General features: G+C 31.1%; 1 protein-coding gene across 1 annotated transcript; it reads right to left on the bottom strand.

Annotated features, from left to right (window-relative positions):
• Positions 1-2,865: 2,865 nt before the first annotated feature.
• On the bottom strand, positions 2,866-8,046 carry LOC134281135 (heavy metal-binding protein HIP-like). Its single transcript, XM_062763602.1, has 2 exons — positions 7,622-8,046; positions 2,866-3,415 (listed from the first exon to the last, which is right to left on the bottom strand). Exons 1-2 carry the CDS (start codon positions 8,001-8,003, stop codon positions 3,048-3,050), a joined length of 750 nt encoding a protein of 249 aa, XP_062619586.1. The 5' UTR covers positions 8,004-8,046; the 3' UTR covers positions 2,866-3,047.
• Positions 8,047-13,324: the final 5,278 nt, after the last annotated feature.

Raw genomic sequence — 13,324 nt, 5'->3', positions numbered from 1 at the left:
TCATTTTAATATAATCATAAATGCTGCAATTCTCATTATCTATACCATATTTTTTTTAAATCTACATTAACTGGAATAGTTAAAAACTATTTGCAATCATGCATTATTATTTTCATGTATTTACATAAACTGAATTTGCTTTTGTAATCTTTTCTGTGATAATTCCTTGAAAGTTGTGTGTGTGTTTCTCTTAATATATACGCCGGGGTCCTATGATATCTCGGTAGTTATCCTATTTTGTAAAAATATCTTCCATACCTGGGATATTTCAAGAAACTAATATTATTTTCAGTTTTTTCTATTATTTATCTATAGTTCTTGTTTTGTTGTTGAATTTTTATCTTGTTGTTTATTTACTAGGAGCTATCGAAAAGAAGTACCATTGTTTACCTTACTTCGCGAAAGAGTTCTATGGTATCGCGGTATCCGGTTGACACCAGTCTATGGCCACCTAGCAGTGTCATATTAAAAAAAAACATAATAATGCAATTAAACTATGATCTACCTATAATTTAATGACTTTGGTGTAATTAAACTTTTATGATATTATACTTCAAAATGAAATTAAAGATTATCAACTATCGAAGTATATATAAATTAAAGAATTGGGGGGGGGGGGGCAATTAGAAGTACTTCTCCTTCTACCCACTTGTACAGTGGAGATATAATCTTTTTTTAGGCTAATAGAATTTTATCCCTTGTTAAAACTTTTATAGGGTGTTTAAGAACAAAATAGATTATATTAACTGTTGCTTTGTAGACAGACATTCTTTATTTACAAGCATTACATGTTCTCTCCAACCATGCAAAATTCTATTGAAGTCTTTAATCAATCTCTTTCTTTTTACACTCAAAAAAAAGGATATGAAAAGTAGTAGGCAAATATTGATACAATGTACAATTATCTTTTTTTTAAAATAAAAAGAATGCAATAATAAAAGAGAAAATTGACACAAATATTAAAATAGACAATAAAAAATTTTAAAAGTAACAAATGGTAATCATTTATTATATATATCTATTGGATTGATATTTTTCCTGAACTTATAAAAACTGCTGATTTTTTTCTTTAATTTTAATGGTTTAACTTTAAATTTCAATTCATATATTTGTTTCTCTATTGAAGAATATTTAAAAAAAAAAAAGAAAAAAGAAAAAAACAAAACTACATGTATATTTAATAATTAATTCGTAATATTTCAACCCAAACTGAAGTGTGTAACTTTTTTACCAGCGAAAACAATTCTCAATTTTTTGTTAATTTTTTACACGAACTGTTTTCCATACTTTATAATTTTTTTGACACTTCCATAAAAGGAAAACACGTGATCTTCAAAGCCTCGTTTTCATAGTAAACACCAAACTACAGTTTGTGCCGATTCAACTTTGTTATCTTAGTTTTTACATTGTTTTCATGGTGGTATATATAACGTAGTATTCGTAAAATTTATCAATGGCGACAAAAGTGCGAAAATGTTACAGAAATAAAGTTAACAAATCAAAGGAATCGAAATTCTGTTTAAAAAAAATGCAAGCGAGTATTATAAAAAAAATAAAAAGGATAATTGTTCTTCTTTGTTTTCTTCATCTTTAATCATATCATTCCTTCTGAACTCGCTTGGCTAGTGGAGGTACCAGGATGGCTCAGTTTTGCTATATTGTCTTATTATCTAATTCCTTTTAAAATTGTGGACCAGAGCGGCGGCCATGGTTGGGGAGTGGAGATGTTACCCAACCTGTATAAAATGCAACCAAGACAGTCAAGATTCAGCTTTCCACTCTTTATTAAGTTAAACAATCTATTTCTAATATTAATAATTACAATAAATAATTTTACAAAAGATGCTAAACCATATTAAAACTATAACTACTTATAATATAAAAAGTTTAACTTGTAAATAAAATAAGCCATGTGAAAATTTAATAATTTGATCAAAACATGAGCAAGTCTACAAAATAATCTCACCTGTATAAAATGCAACCAAGACAGTCAAGATTCAGCTTTCCACTGAAGTCCTGTCTATCCCGGCCAGTCATTTTATACTAGGTGTACCTTTGTCGATTTACATCTCCATATTTGTAACTCCTTCAAAATTTGCAATTATTACTTTAAATTTTTATTTGAATTTTAATTACTATTATTCTGACCTTGAGTACTTTTAAAATTTCTAATGCACTTTTAAAATAATTTCCAATCTTTTGCATAATCTTTAAATATTATTTGTTGTAGCTAATTTATTCAAATATCTGACCTCTGGTCACTTCATTACCATTGGTTCCTTATTCACCCTAACCAAATACATCTTTTCATAAACAAGCAAGTAGCAGCTGCATTCCCATGATCTATTTCGTGGGACCGTCCGATTTAAAAGTTTAATTCCTATTGATCAGCCTCTTTAATTACTTTTATCTGTAGAGCTCGCGTCCGTTATCTTTTGACAGACTAAAACTGCAAACTCATAAAATTTGTTTCATTCTTATATTTACTGCAATTTTTATTATGATACGAGTTCAACGTGGATATGTTTACAATGTCTAAAAATATCGGGCCGTCATGTGCAGTTTTCAGCGCGTGCCAGCTCATAAACAGAAATACCGCGATACCATAGAACCCGCGATATCATAGGAAGGGAGTATACATGTTCGACTTAATGTAAATTTTGCCAAATGGAAAGTCAAATACATACATGTATGCATGTCAATCTAGATCTCTTGCAACCGTTTTGCGTCTGACACCAGTTTGTGGGGCTATGAAAATTAAGTTATAATGACTTGCATATTCTAAGTACATGTAGCCACGACAACATTTTTTATTTTCTTTTTATTGCAAACATGAAAGCTAACAACGACAGTAGGAAACATGTAACAGTTTATGCCAAACTTGGTTTTTTCCCATTTCCTCAAATTATCCCACGTTTCTATCTTTCGTTGATGACCTGAACTGTCTTATAGAGTTATGTCATCAAATCATTAAATAATTAATTTCTAAACAAATACTATTTTGTACGGAGATCCATTATCTTTTAATGTCCTTTATAACAGAAGTGTTACTTCAACTGGAAACCGGAGAAAGACGACCAATCGGTTAGGGCAAAGCCACCTTCGTACGCTCTGATCCAGACTTGTTCATTCTTTTTCATTTCTATGTTAGCTGTTGTTGATCCAGTTTCGTAATTGCCATAAACGTGATTATAACTGACAGGTTTATCAATGTGTATAATTTCTGTGCTTAGACGCTGACCGGCATCTGTGGCAATAGTCCAAGAAAAAGAGTATATTCCGTCTACAGGAGCCGTGAATTTTCCCGTTGTTGCATTATAAGCGTTTCCGGAATTTAATGTTATCTTTTTAAAGATGATAACAGCTTTACTTTGATGGGTGTTATCTGTCAGTAAGGCGTTGAATGCGATCACACCTTTGAAAACAATAAAAAGTATAATTATTACTAAATGATTTTCATAGCTTTTTTCATACTCGTAATATGCCTCTAAGCAGCCACATAAGTTTCACTTCATTGATTTATTAAAGTTTAACGTAAAGGGACTTGGACACAGATTTGAAGTCAATATTTTTTCTATGATATTACGACATATATATTTTAATAGCATTTCACACAAAAATTAATTAAAAATCTTATTTCATTTGAAAGTTATAAAAACTTGAAATGTTTTAGCGGGTTTGATTGACACATCCTCGCACTTTCACAAATTTTAATCTTATCCTTAATCCTTAGGAAAAGTGGCAATCTTGTGGTGTATTAATGAGAAATATTAAAACTTCTATCCAGAAAAATAGTTTTACTCCGAGTACAAATGTTAGAGAGCAAAACTTCCTCACAAGTATCGTCATTCCTATAACTAAGGGTTGCTTACAGAGTTTAGCAAATCGAGCACACTCGTGTAATGTACACAGTTTTTGTAAACAGGGCTCGAGTTCTGTTATTGTTTATATTTATAATTCACCGGGTGCGTTCAATCGTCACAGTCTGCTTACCACAACTGCATGGACTGACAATATATTTTGTGTTTGTTTTGCTTTCAAAAATGTCTATTCTGAATTTTCTGGTTTAAAGTATCAATATTTTTTCATTTATACACAACGAGATTTAATTTGTGAAAGTGCAAGGATGTGTCAATCAAACCTACCAAAAATTTTGAAATTTTAATATCTTTTATATGAAATAAGATTTTTAATTAATTTTAGTGTGAAATGCTTTTAAAATATATAAGTCGTAATTTTATAGAAAAAATAATAACTTCAAATATGTGTCCAAGTACCTTTAATACCGTATAAGTAGAACTTTTAGCGAGGATTTAATTTTGGCATTAATAGCGAGAGTGCCGAGATCGCTAAAATTGAATATCGCTAAAAATTGATTGCGTTTTATTTGTAATAGCTTCTTTAATGTGCATTTTAAAATCGCTAACATAACATCTCGCTTAAAATAAATTACCAGTTTTTAAGGACAAATCGCTAAATTTGTGTCTCGCTAAAATTTCCACTTATACGGTACTCACGACTGGGATGAGACTATCCGCTAAATATTAACATGCACCAGTAGTTCAGTAACTTGATATGTATATAGTGTTTTAAGTTGATGTTGAATTGAGTTTTTTTTTTGGAATGTTTTTTTTTCTTATCTACAGTTAGCTACGACGGTGTATTCGTGCCATATTGACAATGTAAAATAAATTTTAAAATCGTACAAACGATTTTAAAAATTGTACACAAGATTTTAAAAATCATACAAACGATTTGAAAAAAATCGTATAAACGATTTCTAAATCGTTCAAACGCTTTTCTAACCCATACAAACGATTTTTTAAATCGTTTGAACGATTTTCTAAATCGTTTGAACGATTTTCTAAATCGTTTTAACTATTTTTTTTATTTTCTCTACTTTCTCATTATGGCACGAAAACGCTATCGTTGATACATTCATGTATGATAGTGAATCTTTGAAATGATTTAGGGTGTTTGTTTGAATGTTGTTTTACGTCCCTCTCGGAAATTAATTTTCAATCATATAGAGACACCGCCATTTGTCGGTTGAGAGTTGCAAATTTTGTACTATTCTCGGCACTAAGGGCCATTGACCAGTGAGGGATCTTTTTTGTGCCATCTACTTTGACAAAGGACCTCATCAGAAGTACCGGTCTCCAATCCCACAGTGGGATTCAAACCCGCCACGTAAGGATCAACTCCTGAATCCGCGACTCCAGAGCAGACGCTCTTACCACCACACGGGCGACGCAGTGATATCGTGAGTTCGTTCTCTAACGTATGAATAACAAAAAATAAATTTAAAAATGCCCCCTTTCACAGTATATTGACTTTAAGAATATAAGTTAGAATTTTGCATTGTGTGTATATAAGATTTGTACAAATGGTTAATTAGGATAAATTGAAGATATTCTGTTTCAATATACAAATGAAGTATGTTATCTTATAAATTTTGCTGGTATCTCCCCTATTGAGGAGTCTAGGCCCTTCACATTAATAATTTAAATTTCCCTTCACTAAAAGATGCTTTGTACCACGTTATGTTAAACTTGGCCCAGTGGTTCTTAAGATGAAGTCAAACATGTGAAAATGTAACAGACGGACGGACATACAGCTAGACGGACAGACGACGGACAAAATTTGATCTGAAAACTTCACTTGAGCCTTCGGTTCAGGTGAGCTTAAAATTAATGTATCTTCATACAATTTTCGAAACGGATAAAGCGTTTTTGGCAGATAAATTAAGAAGTTTTATCATGTGTACTTGAAAACAGTTCGAGTAAAAAAATTGAAGTGTTATCGATCCCTTACAACCGAAGCAATCTGTAACGTCAAAAAAGACAAATGTCAAAGGATCAAAGTTTAGGAGAAATTACGTATTTTGATTACCAGATTCAAATTCCGTGCCATGCCAACGCATCTGCCATTTTTCTAAAAGTCGAATTCCAACACGATGTTTCACAAATATATATAAACATTTATGTAAGACATTTCCCCGCTTTCAATGACGTAAAACATAAACTTTTCATTTCAGTAAGTTATCAATGGAGATTTACTCTACTGATTCTATAAATAACAAAATGCCATCAGATATAAGAATATAATTTATTAATGAACCGTTTAAGAGGCGAAAAATATTGTATGCAGACTTTTCTAGAGCATTTAGCTTTGACTTTGGGAGAAATAAGAAGTTATTACATATATTTTTCTGCTCTTAACTTTAACAATGTATTAATTATTAATTAAGCGAGTGTTTGCTGGTTCAACAGAGCAATAATTTTTTTTTTGAATTGCTTTGACTTCTTCTCCAATTGCAATAAGGTCTTATGTCCCTTTCTTATTTTCTTAAGATAAACATTTTTACTAGTTTAAAACAAGGAAAGACCGATTTTGAAATCTCTTAGAAGATCCGAACATAAAACGAAAGCGGAAAAATGGTTCTTTTAGTTATTGAAGCTGTGTCGCCCGAGCACAAACGAAAGACTTTGACACCATAAGTACATCAATTATATACGGAAGCCCATTTGGGACCTTTCGAAAAATATTTTTGAATATTGAATATAAAGATTGTTATAACAATTTCTATGAATTTGCTATAACGATTTTAATCTGTTATAACAAATTTGTTGAATTCGTTATAACGAATTCTTTAATTTGTTATTATAATAATGAATTAAATTCGTTTAAACAAATTCTTAGATTTGTTATAACAAATTAAATTCGTTAAAACAAATTCCAAAGTTTTGTTATAACGAATTAAATTCGTTTGATCGAATTCAATAATCAAGGTCTATAAAAAAATATATAATATGAATTCGGTATTACGATTTGTCGAACTCGTTTTAACGAATTTAATTCGTTATAACAAATGATGGAATTCGTTTAATTGAATTCAATTCCTTATAACAAGTTTTAGAATCTGTTAAAACGAGTTTAATTCGTATTAACAAATTTTTGAATTCGTTATAACGAAATCAACAAATTTGTTATAACAGATTAAATTCATTATAACGAATTCAAAGAAATTGTTATAATGAATTAAATTCGTTTCAACAAATTCTACAGTTCGTTATATCGGATTCAAAAATATTTTCGATAGGTTGTAAATGGGCTTCCGTAATTATATGCACCAAAACTCTAAAAAAGATGTTTTAGTTAATTCTGAGAAAACGAATGATATTAAGCTGATACATTGTAATATACGTACGTCGATAAATGCTGGTACTTTCTACAAATATCGCATATACATTGTTTTTTTCTGTCGGAATTTTAAGATATACATATTTTAAAAACATGCCAATGTAGGCTTAAAATTGAACCTTTCACCTTTATAAGAAGGCGTTTCTAAATGAGTGAATGTCTTTCGAATTGGACTTATGAACGGAAACAAACAGTCAAAAATCAGTTGTTAGTAATGTTACTTAAAGTAGGTATTATTTCAAAAACACTTCACGTTGAAAAATCCCTTTAGACATAAAATGTGCATATAAAGAAACATCAGACTATAAAAAAGGTCACCCGTGAGAAGAAAGCCCTTAATCATTACGTTTACCACAGTTTAAAATGTTTCCAAGTCTCGCTTGAAGAACATTCATAATAAAATTACGAAGATTTTTACCTTGCTTGTCACGGTGAATCATATCGAGGTTGGAAACGTTTTCTGAAAGTTGTTTGTGTCGGGAAATCAGTTCGTTGTCCATTATTTCCAATGAACGATTTACGTTCCCATTTAACTCTCTCGTAGATGTTTCTAACATTGTAATTTTTGTCTTCATATTAGCAACTTCTTTTATGAGGTCACGCACATTTTTCTCTAAAGACATTCTGATGATCGTTTCCTGGTTTAAAAGTTGCTGAAGAATATCTACGCGTTTTGTCGGGACTACATTTCTGTCCATTTGATCTCCTTGGTTGTTGTTTTCGCCTGTTAAAATGGAAATTCCATTTATTTGGATCAAAATGAGAGAAAACAACAGTAAACATAACATGTTCCTTTTCATGCTGAGTTATAAGGGTTAAAAAGAGTGACGAAGAATAGGTTTTGTATTCTAACGATATCTGTCTTCTGTTTATATAACTACAAGATGAAAACCCGCGCAAGCGCAGGAACTTGATTTTTTACCACTCGATAAATGTATCTAACAGTTTCTTCTGTTAATTGATTTCAGGCTTATGGCAGGAAGAAATACTTTATAGAAAAATCCCAAAGGTAGTCTAAGAACTACATATAACTCGAAAATCTTAACTTCAAAATACCCATACCACCTGTAAAATAAGTTTATATTTATGTGTACTTAACATGAACTACACTATATCTTAAAAATTAATAATCTTACCGAACAGATAATCCCAAACCTGATACTAGTATATTCAACCGTCATAATGGCCTTAGATGCAGCATTCCCTTCTACTAAAGATCCTTTCCAATACATTCTTATCCCAAAGAACTCGATATTTTTCAACCTAAGACTCACGCGCTGATTGTCTTACGATAAAAAGTTATTAATTTTTGTTCAAACTTTCAGTAATATTATAAAACCCAAGTGTTTTATATTGTCATCTGATGTGAATATTTCTTGATTTTACCAATAAAATAAACTTATCAAAACGGTGATAAAGCTTATTTAACAATGAATGATTTTAAGTAAACTACATGTATCAAGGTAATGCAATTTTTTGAACTGATAACATTCACTCCACCGATAAATTTTAAATTCAAATACGTGCAAAAAATAGTTAGTAAAGACAAGTGTTATGCTTGCATATTTTTACTAATATATTTTGTTAATTGGCAAGTAAATAATCTTTTTAAGGTAAAATTCGTCAGAAGTAGAAAATTGGAGTAATTGATAATTAATATTACATGATTTATTTGCTATTTCTGTATTTTCAGTAAGCAGCTGTTCATAGTAGTATATCAAAGATATGTTCTTTAACATGAATCCTTGCACCAGTTGATCAATGATTTGTCAGTTTCCTTGATTAATAAGTCTATCTCCCTTATATACCCCCCCCCCCAAAAAAAAAATAATAACTGTCAAATCCTTGTTACTAGAGCACTTGACCTTAGAAGTGAAAAGTTCATGGGAAAAATAAAAATGATTGGATGCACCAATCACAGGTGATAAACCTATGTCCTAATAATGCTAAAGGGAAATTTGTCAGATTTATTATTAGTATCCACCATTTTCATTATTACTTAATGACAGGAAAAAACTCTGCATCTAACTACATATAAAGCAATTCAATTAATTTTTCGAAACAATTTCAAATGATATATTTGTTCCTAACAAATCAAATTTCACCTCCTATGAATGAGTTTTCATCAAATAAATAACCTTCAGCACTGATTTCATATCTGATAAACCATAATTTAAAGCTGCAGCGTCCAGTGACTGCACATAGTGCAAACAAAATTTATATCACTTGTTGATGTTTGTCTCTAAAATGTGCGTAATATTGCTTGTTCTGAAAGTTGTATTCAACAAAGTTGCTAATTTTCAATTTCGTTTGATGTTATGAAAGACTCGTTAAAATTGTTAGTACCTGATGAAATTGACATTTTCATTTATATAATGATTTTTCAAAAGAAAAAAAAAATTACCAACGAAAATTTTTCTCCATCTTGAATTTCTTGTTATTCACTAAATGCATTTATTATAAGAAATGTAAAATATTTAAAGAAAATTCTTTCAGCATATCTTATCAAAGTAAATAGAAAGGAATATTCAATTCCGCCGAAATTATCTACACGTATTTCTCACTTATATGATGCATTTTACCGAAGCGCAATTTCATTACCTCGGATTTCAGCATTGCTTATTGAGTGAAAATTTCCACTTATAACTGAAGTGTTTATTTTAATTGCAATGAGATGGACTTTTATCTCTCATATCAAGGTTTATCAATTTAATGATATTTAATCCAGGTTTCTCAACAGGGGTTTCATAGTAAGTATTAGTTTGCGTGTATTCTTGTTAAAACTGTGTTATCAAGCAACACGAAGGACACATTTCATCCTCTGCAGCACTTGCATTGGTCGGGATAACACAGTCAATGTAAGTTTTTTGTAATTATACATTTTTAATGTGTTTTCAGCTTTTTAGAAAGTTATTCCATAGCAATTTTGAGTTATGCTCTTATCTGCAAGTTGATGCACCCCCCCCCCCCCAAAAAAAAAGAAAAAAATATGAGAGAAGATATTAAAGTTACCGTAAGAAAATATATTATGCATACATGTAATGATTTGTATTGTCAACCTTTCTTTGCCCCATGAGCTTGAGATATAAGATATCACAGTGTCTGACACATATGTTTCATACTTGAATACTAGTATCTTACCTGAAAAAGACGTTAATTGCAATCTAACTACCAAGCTATATGATAAACGTAATGACTTTAACTTTTCTATAGTCAGCTTCCCTTACTTATGCAGCAATATACCTTCATCACCTGCATACGGAGTATATATATCTCAGTTGATTCGATACGCAAGAGCATGCTCTACGTATGAACAATTTCTAAAACGAGGTAAATTATTGACAAGCAAGTTGATGAAACAAGAATATCAGCAGTTTCGTTTAAAGTCATCATTTCTTAAGTTCTATTTTCGATACAATGGCCTTATCAGCAAATACAATTTATCATTGAGTTAAATGCTGACTGACGTTTTTCATACTAATGGTAAGGCCATTTTTATGCACTGAATTGACGACGGATTTTTCCGTTATTACCTGATCATGACAAGGAGCACACGGTAGGTGTGACCGTCAGCAGGGATGCTCACTCCTCCATGACACCTGATCCCACCTCTGATGTTTCGGAGGTCCGTGTTTGCTCTGCTCCTATTTTGTATTGTTTTATGGGTTTTGATATTGAATAGTGTTTTTACCTCCATATCCTTCCCCAAATGATTTTCGCCCTTTTAACAATTTAAACATCTACCACCCCTTTTCAATGCACTACTTTCTTTTAAGATATCTCGTTTTTTATTTCACCAACCTTAGTGAAAGGCTAAACGAGATGAAATAAAAGAAGGTGTAAAAATTTCCTTAAGAAATATCTCCCACTTAGAGGAGCTAGATTCTTTTAGCAATTTTGTTTATATGGAATCTACGAGAAGATTTCAAAATGTCCATGGACAGTTGCAATAAAATCAACGCTATATATGCAATTCAAACTTACAGTTTATAATCAACATAAATCAACAACAAAATTCACTGTGTGCGTCAGGGAGGGGGTTATTTGTGTGTGAGGGAAGTACCCTTAAATGTAGATTCACAAAACGTTTATGGTTGATATTCATTATACTTAAGAGATAACCTGGATTTTTTTATTTTACTATCATTCAATCTCTAACTGGATGCAAGAAGCTGATTTAAAGCTTAAAATCAAACATTTTACCTTCCTGGTAACCATAGCAACAATACTGTTTTCTTCATCACATTGTATCAATATATGATATTCTACTTTAGTTCTACCAGATAAGTATTGTTCAGGGTGAGTTATATGGTATGTTTCTTTATTAAATGGCAAGTAAATTCTTAATGCATCAAAAATAATTTCACCTTTCACAACTGGTACGTTGTTCCAATGGTAACACAACCAAGTAGCAATTAATCCCAATTTTCCCTATAGCATTGGTGTTGAAAGGTAATAAGGGTGCTTAAAACATTGCTGTGATGTCATTCCTTTGTTCTTGCAGTTTAATAATTTACCTGTGACAGTCCAATACTAGTGAGCAGTCTGATATTAATCGTAATATCAGACTGTCTCAGTACTGATATCCTTCAAAATTGGTCTGCTAATGAACAAAAGAAATAAAAAGAATTAAATTTAAATTTCTCACAAAGAATGATGATTTAGAAACATTGATCTTACAGAATTGCAAAAGTTAGAAAAAAAACTTTCAATTACACCGAAGATACTGTAACAGGAAGAAGAACAAGCGGCAGACCAATTAATGCAGTAAAAACAAACAAAAAAACCCATTATAAACGCGCAAACTTCTAATAAACCTATTAAAATCGGTGAAGTGTTTCAACCCCTTTTTCTGGTTTTTGAAAAAGAGTGGGCACACTGGGGATCACCAGAAAAGCGCATAAACTTTCAAAGCCCTCAAAATAAAATCATAATAAAACACAAATTTTAGACAATTTGATTTCATTTTTCTCATAGAAAGAAAGATGCCTAGATGCAAAATCAAGGTAACTAAGCCTAGTATATGATAATTAATACTTAATTGACAGATTGGCGACACATTTTGAAAGAAATTTGAAGATTTTCAACGTTTCCCTCAAAACTTCTAGATTATTGATTATGTTTGTTTTTCTGTAATGGAACATCAAAAACAAAGGTATACGTAGACGCTTAACATAAAAAAATGAAATGGAAGTGTACCTTTAGCATCTGCTTCATTTTCAGTGGATATTCTTCATATCGGCATTTCACTCCAAATTCATCATTCACTAGATTGTCTGTATGATAATTCGTTGCACTGCTTTAATCTCCGTGTATGTTTAAATGAATAAAAATTTTGTCCCAACTCTCCTTATAAAATTCTTTCAAATACCTTCTTCAGTGTAGCCAAATCCGTAAATACTGAGTACTTTTCATTTAAGTCTGCATTCTTGAAAGAACTGCTTCAGTGGTCATTAACTACGTTGTCTTTTGTTCTAATATCGGACTGTCTCAGGTAAATCAAAAGCAATGTTTTAAGTACGATATATGCCGAATACAGTTCTGTATTAAAAAATATCAGACAGTTTGAGGCCCGTCTTGAAATTTCATGTGTTCCCTCAAGACAGTAGTACTAACCCAATCGTAGTTTCTAATTTTGCTTGGTTACACTGTTACCATGGCAACCACAACTTTTTTTATATAATATATATATAAGATCAAACATTTTCTTTGTTTTTCTTATCGATGTTGTTTGAATTTGAGCACGTAAAATCTACATAAGGGAAAATGGAGTGCTTTTCAGGATATTTCAGCATTTCAAATGTATTCCAGATGTACCCCTTGTTACCACTTACTTAGAGATATATCTAAACAGTCTCTTTACAGTATAAGTGACAACTAGGTGTCATGCTTTTGTGAGAATGATTTGTTTGCTTTTCCTAGTTTTTATTAAGGTCAAATTTTCAATTTTTTCGACTGTTAACATGGCAGCCGAGACCCATAGCATCGAAAATTTATTTGATTTATGCTTTTGGTGTGACGTAATTAGAATAGGTAATGTTTCAAAATCGGTGACCATGCGTGGGAACAAAGTTTAAGTGGTTACAGAGAATGGCTCTTAAAAATTCATTGATATATCTAA

This window comes from Saccostrea cucullata, unplaced genomic scaffold (genome assembly GCF_032062105.1).
Source record: "Saccostrea cucullata isolate Sc308-1 unplaced genomic scaffold, CSIRO_AGI_Scuc_v1 ctg5359, whole genome shotgun sequence".
Lineage (NCBI taxonomy): Eukaryota > Metazoa > Mollusca > Bivalvia > Ostreida > Ostreidae > Saccostrea > Saccostrea cuccullata.
This window is presented reverse-complemented; position numbering and strand designations above follow the sequence as displayed.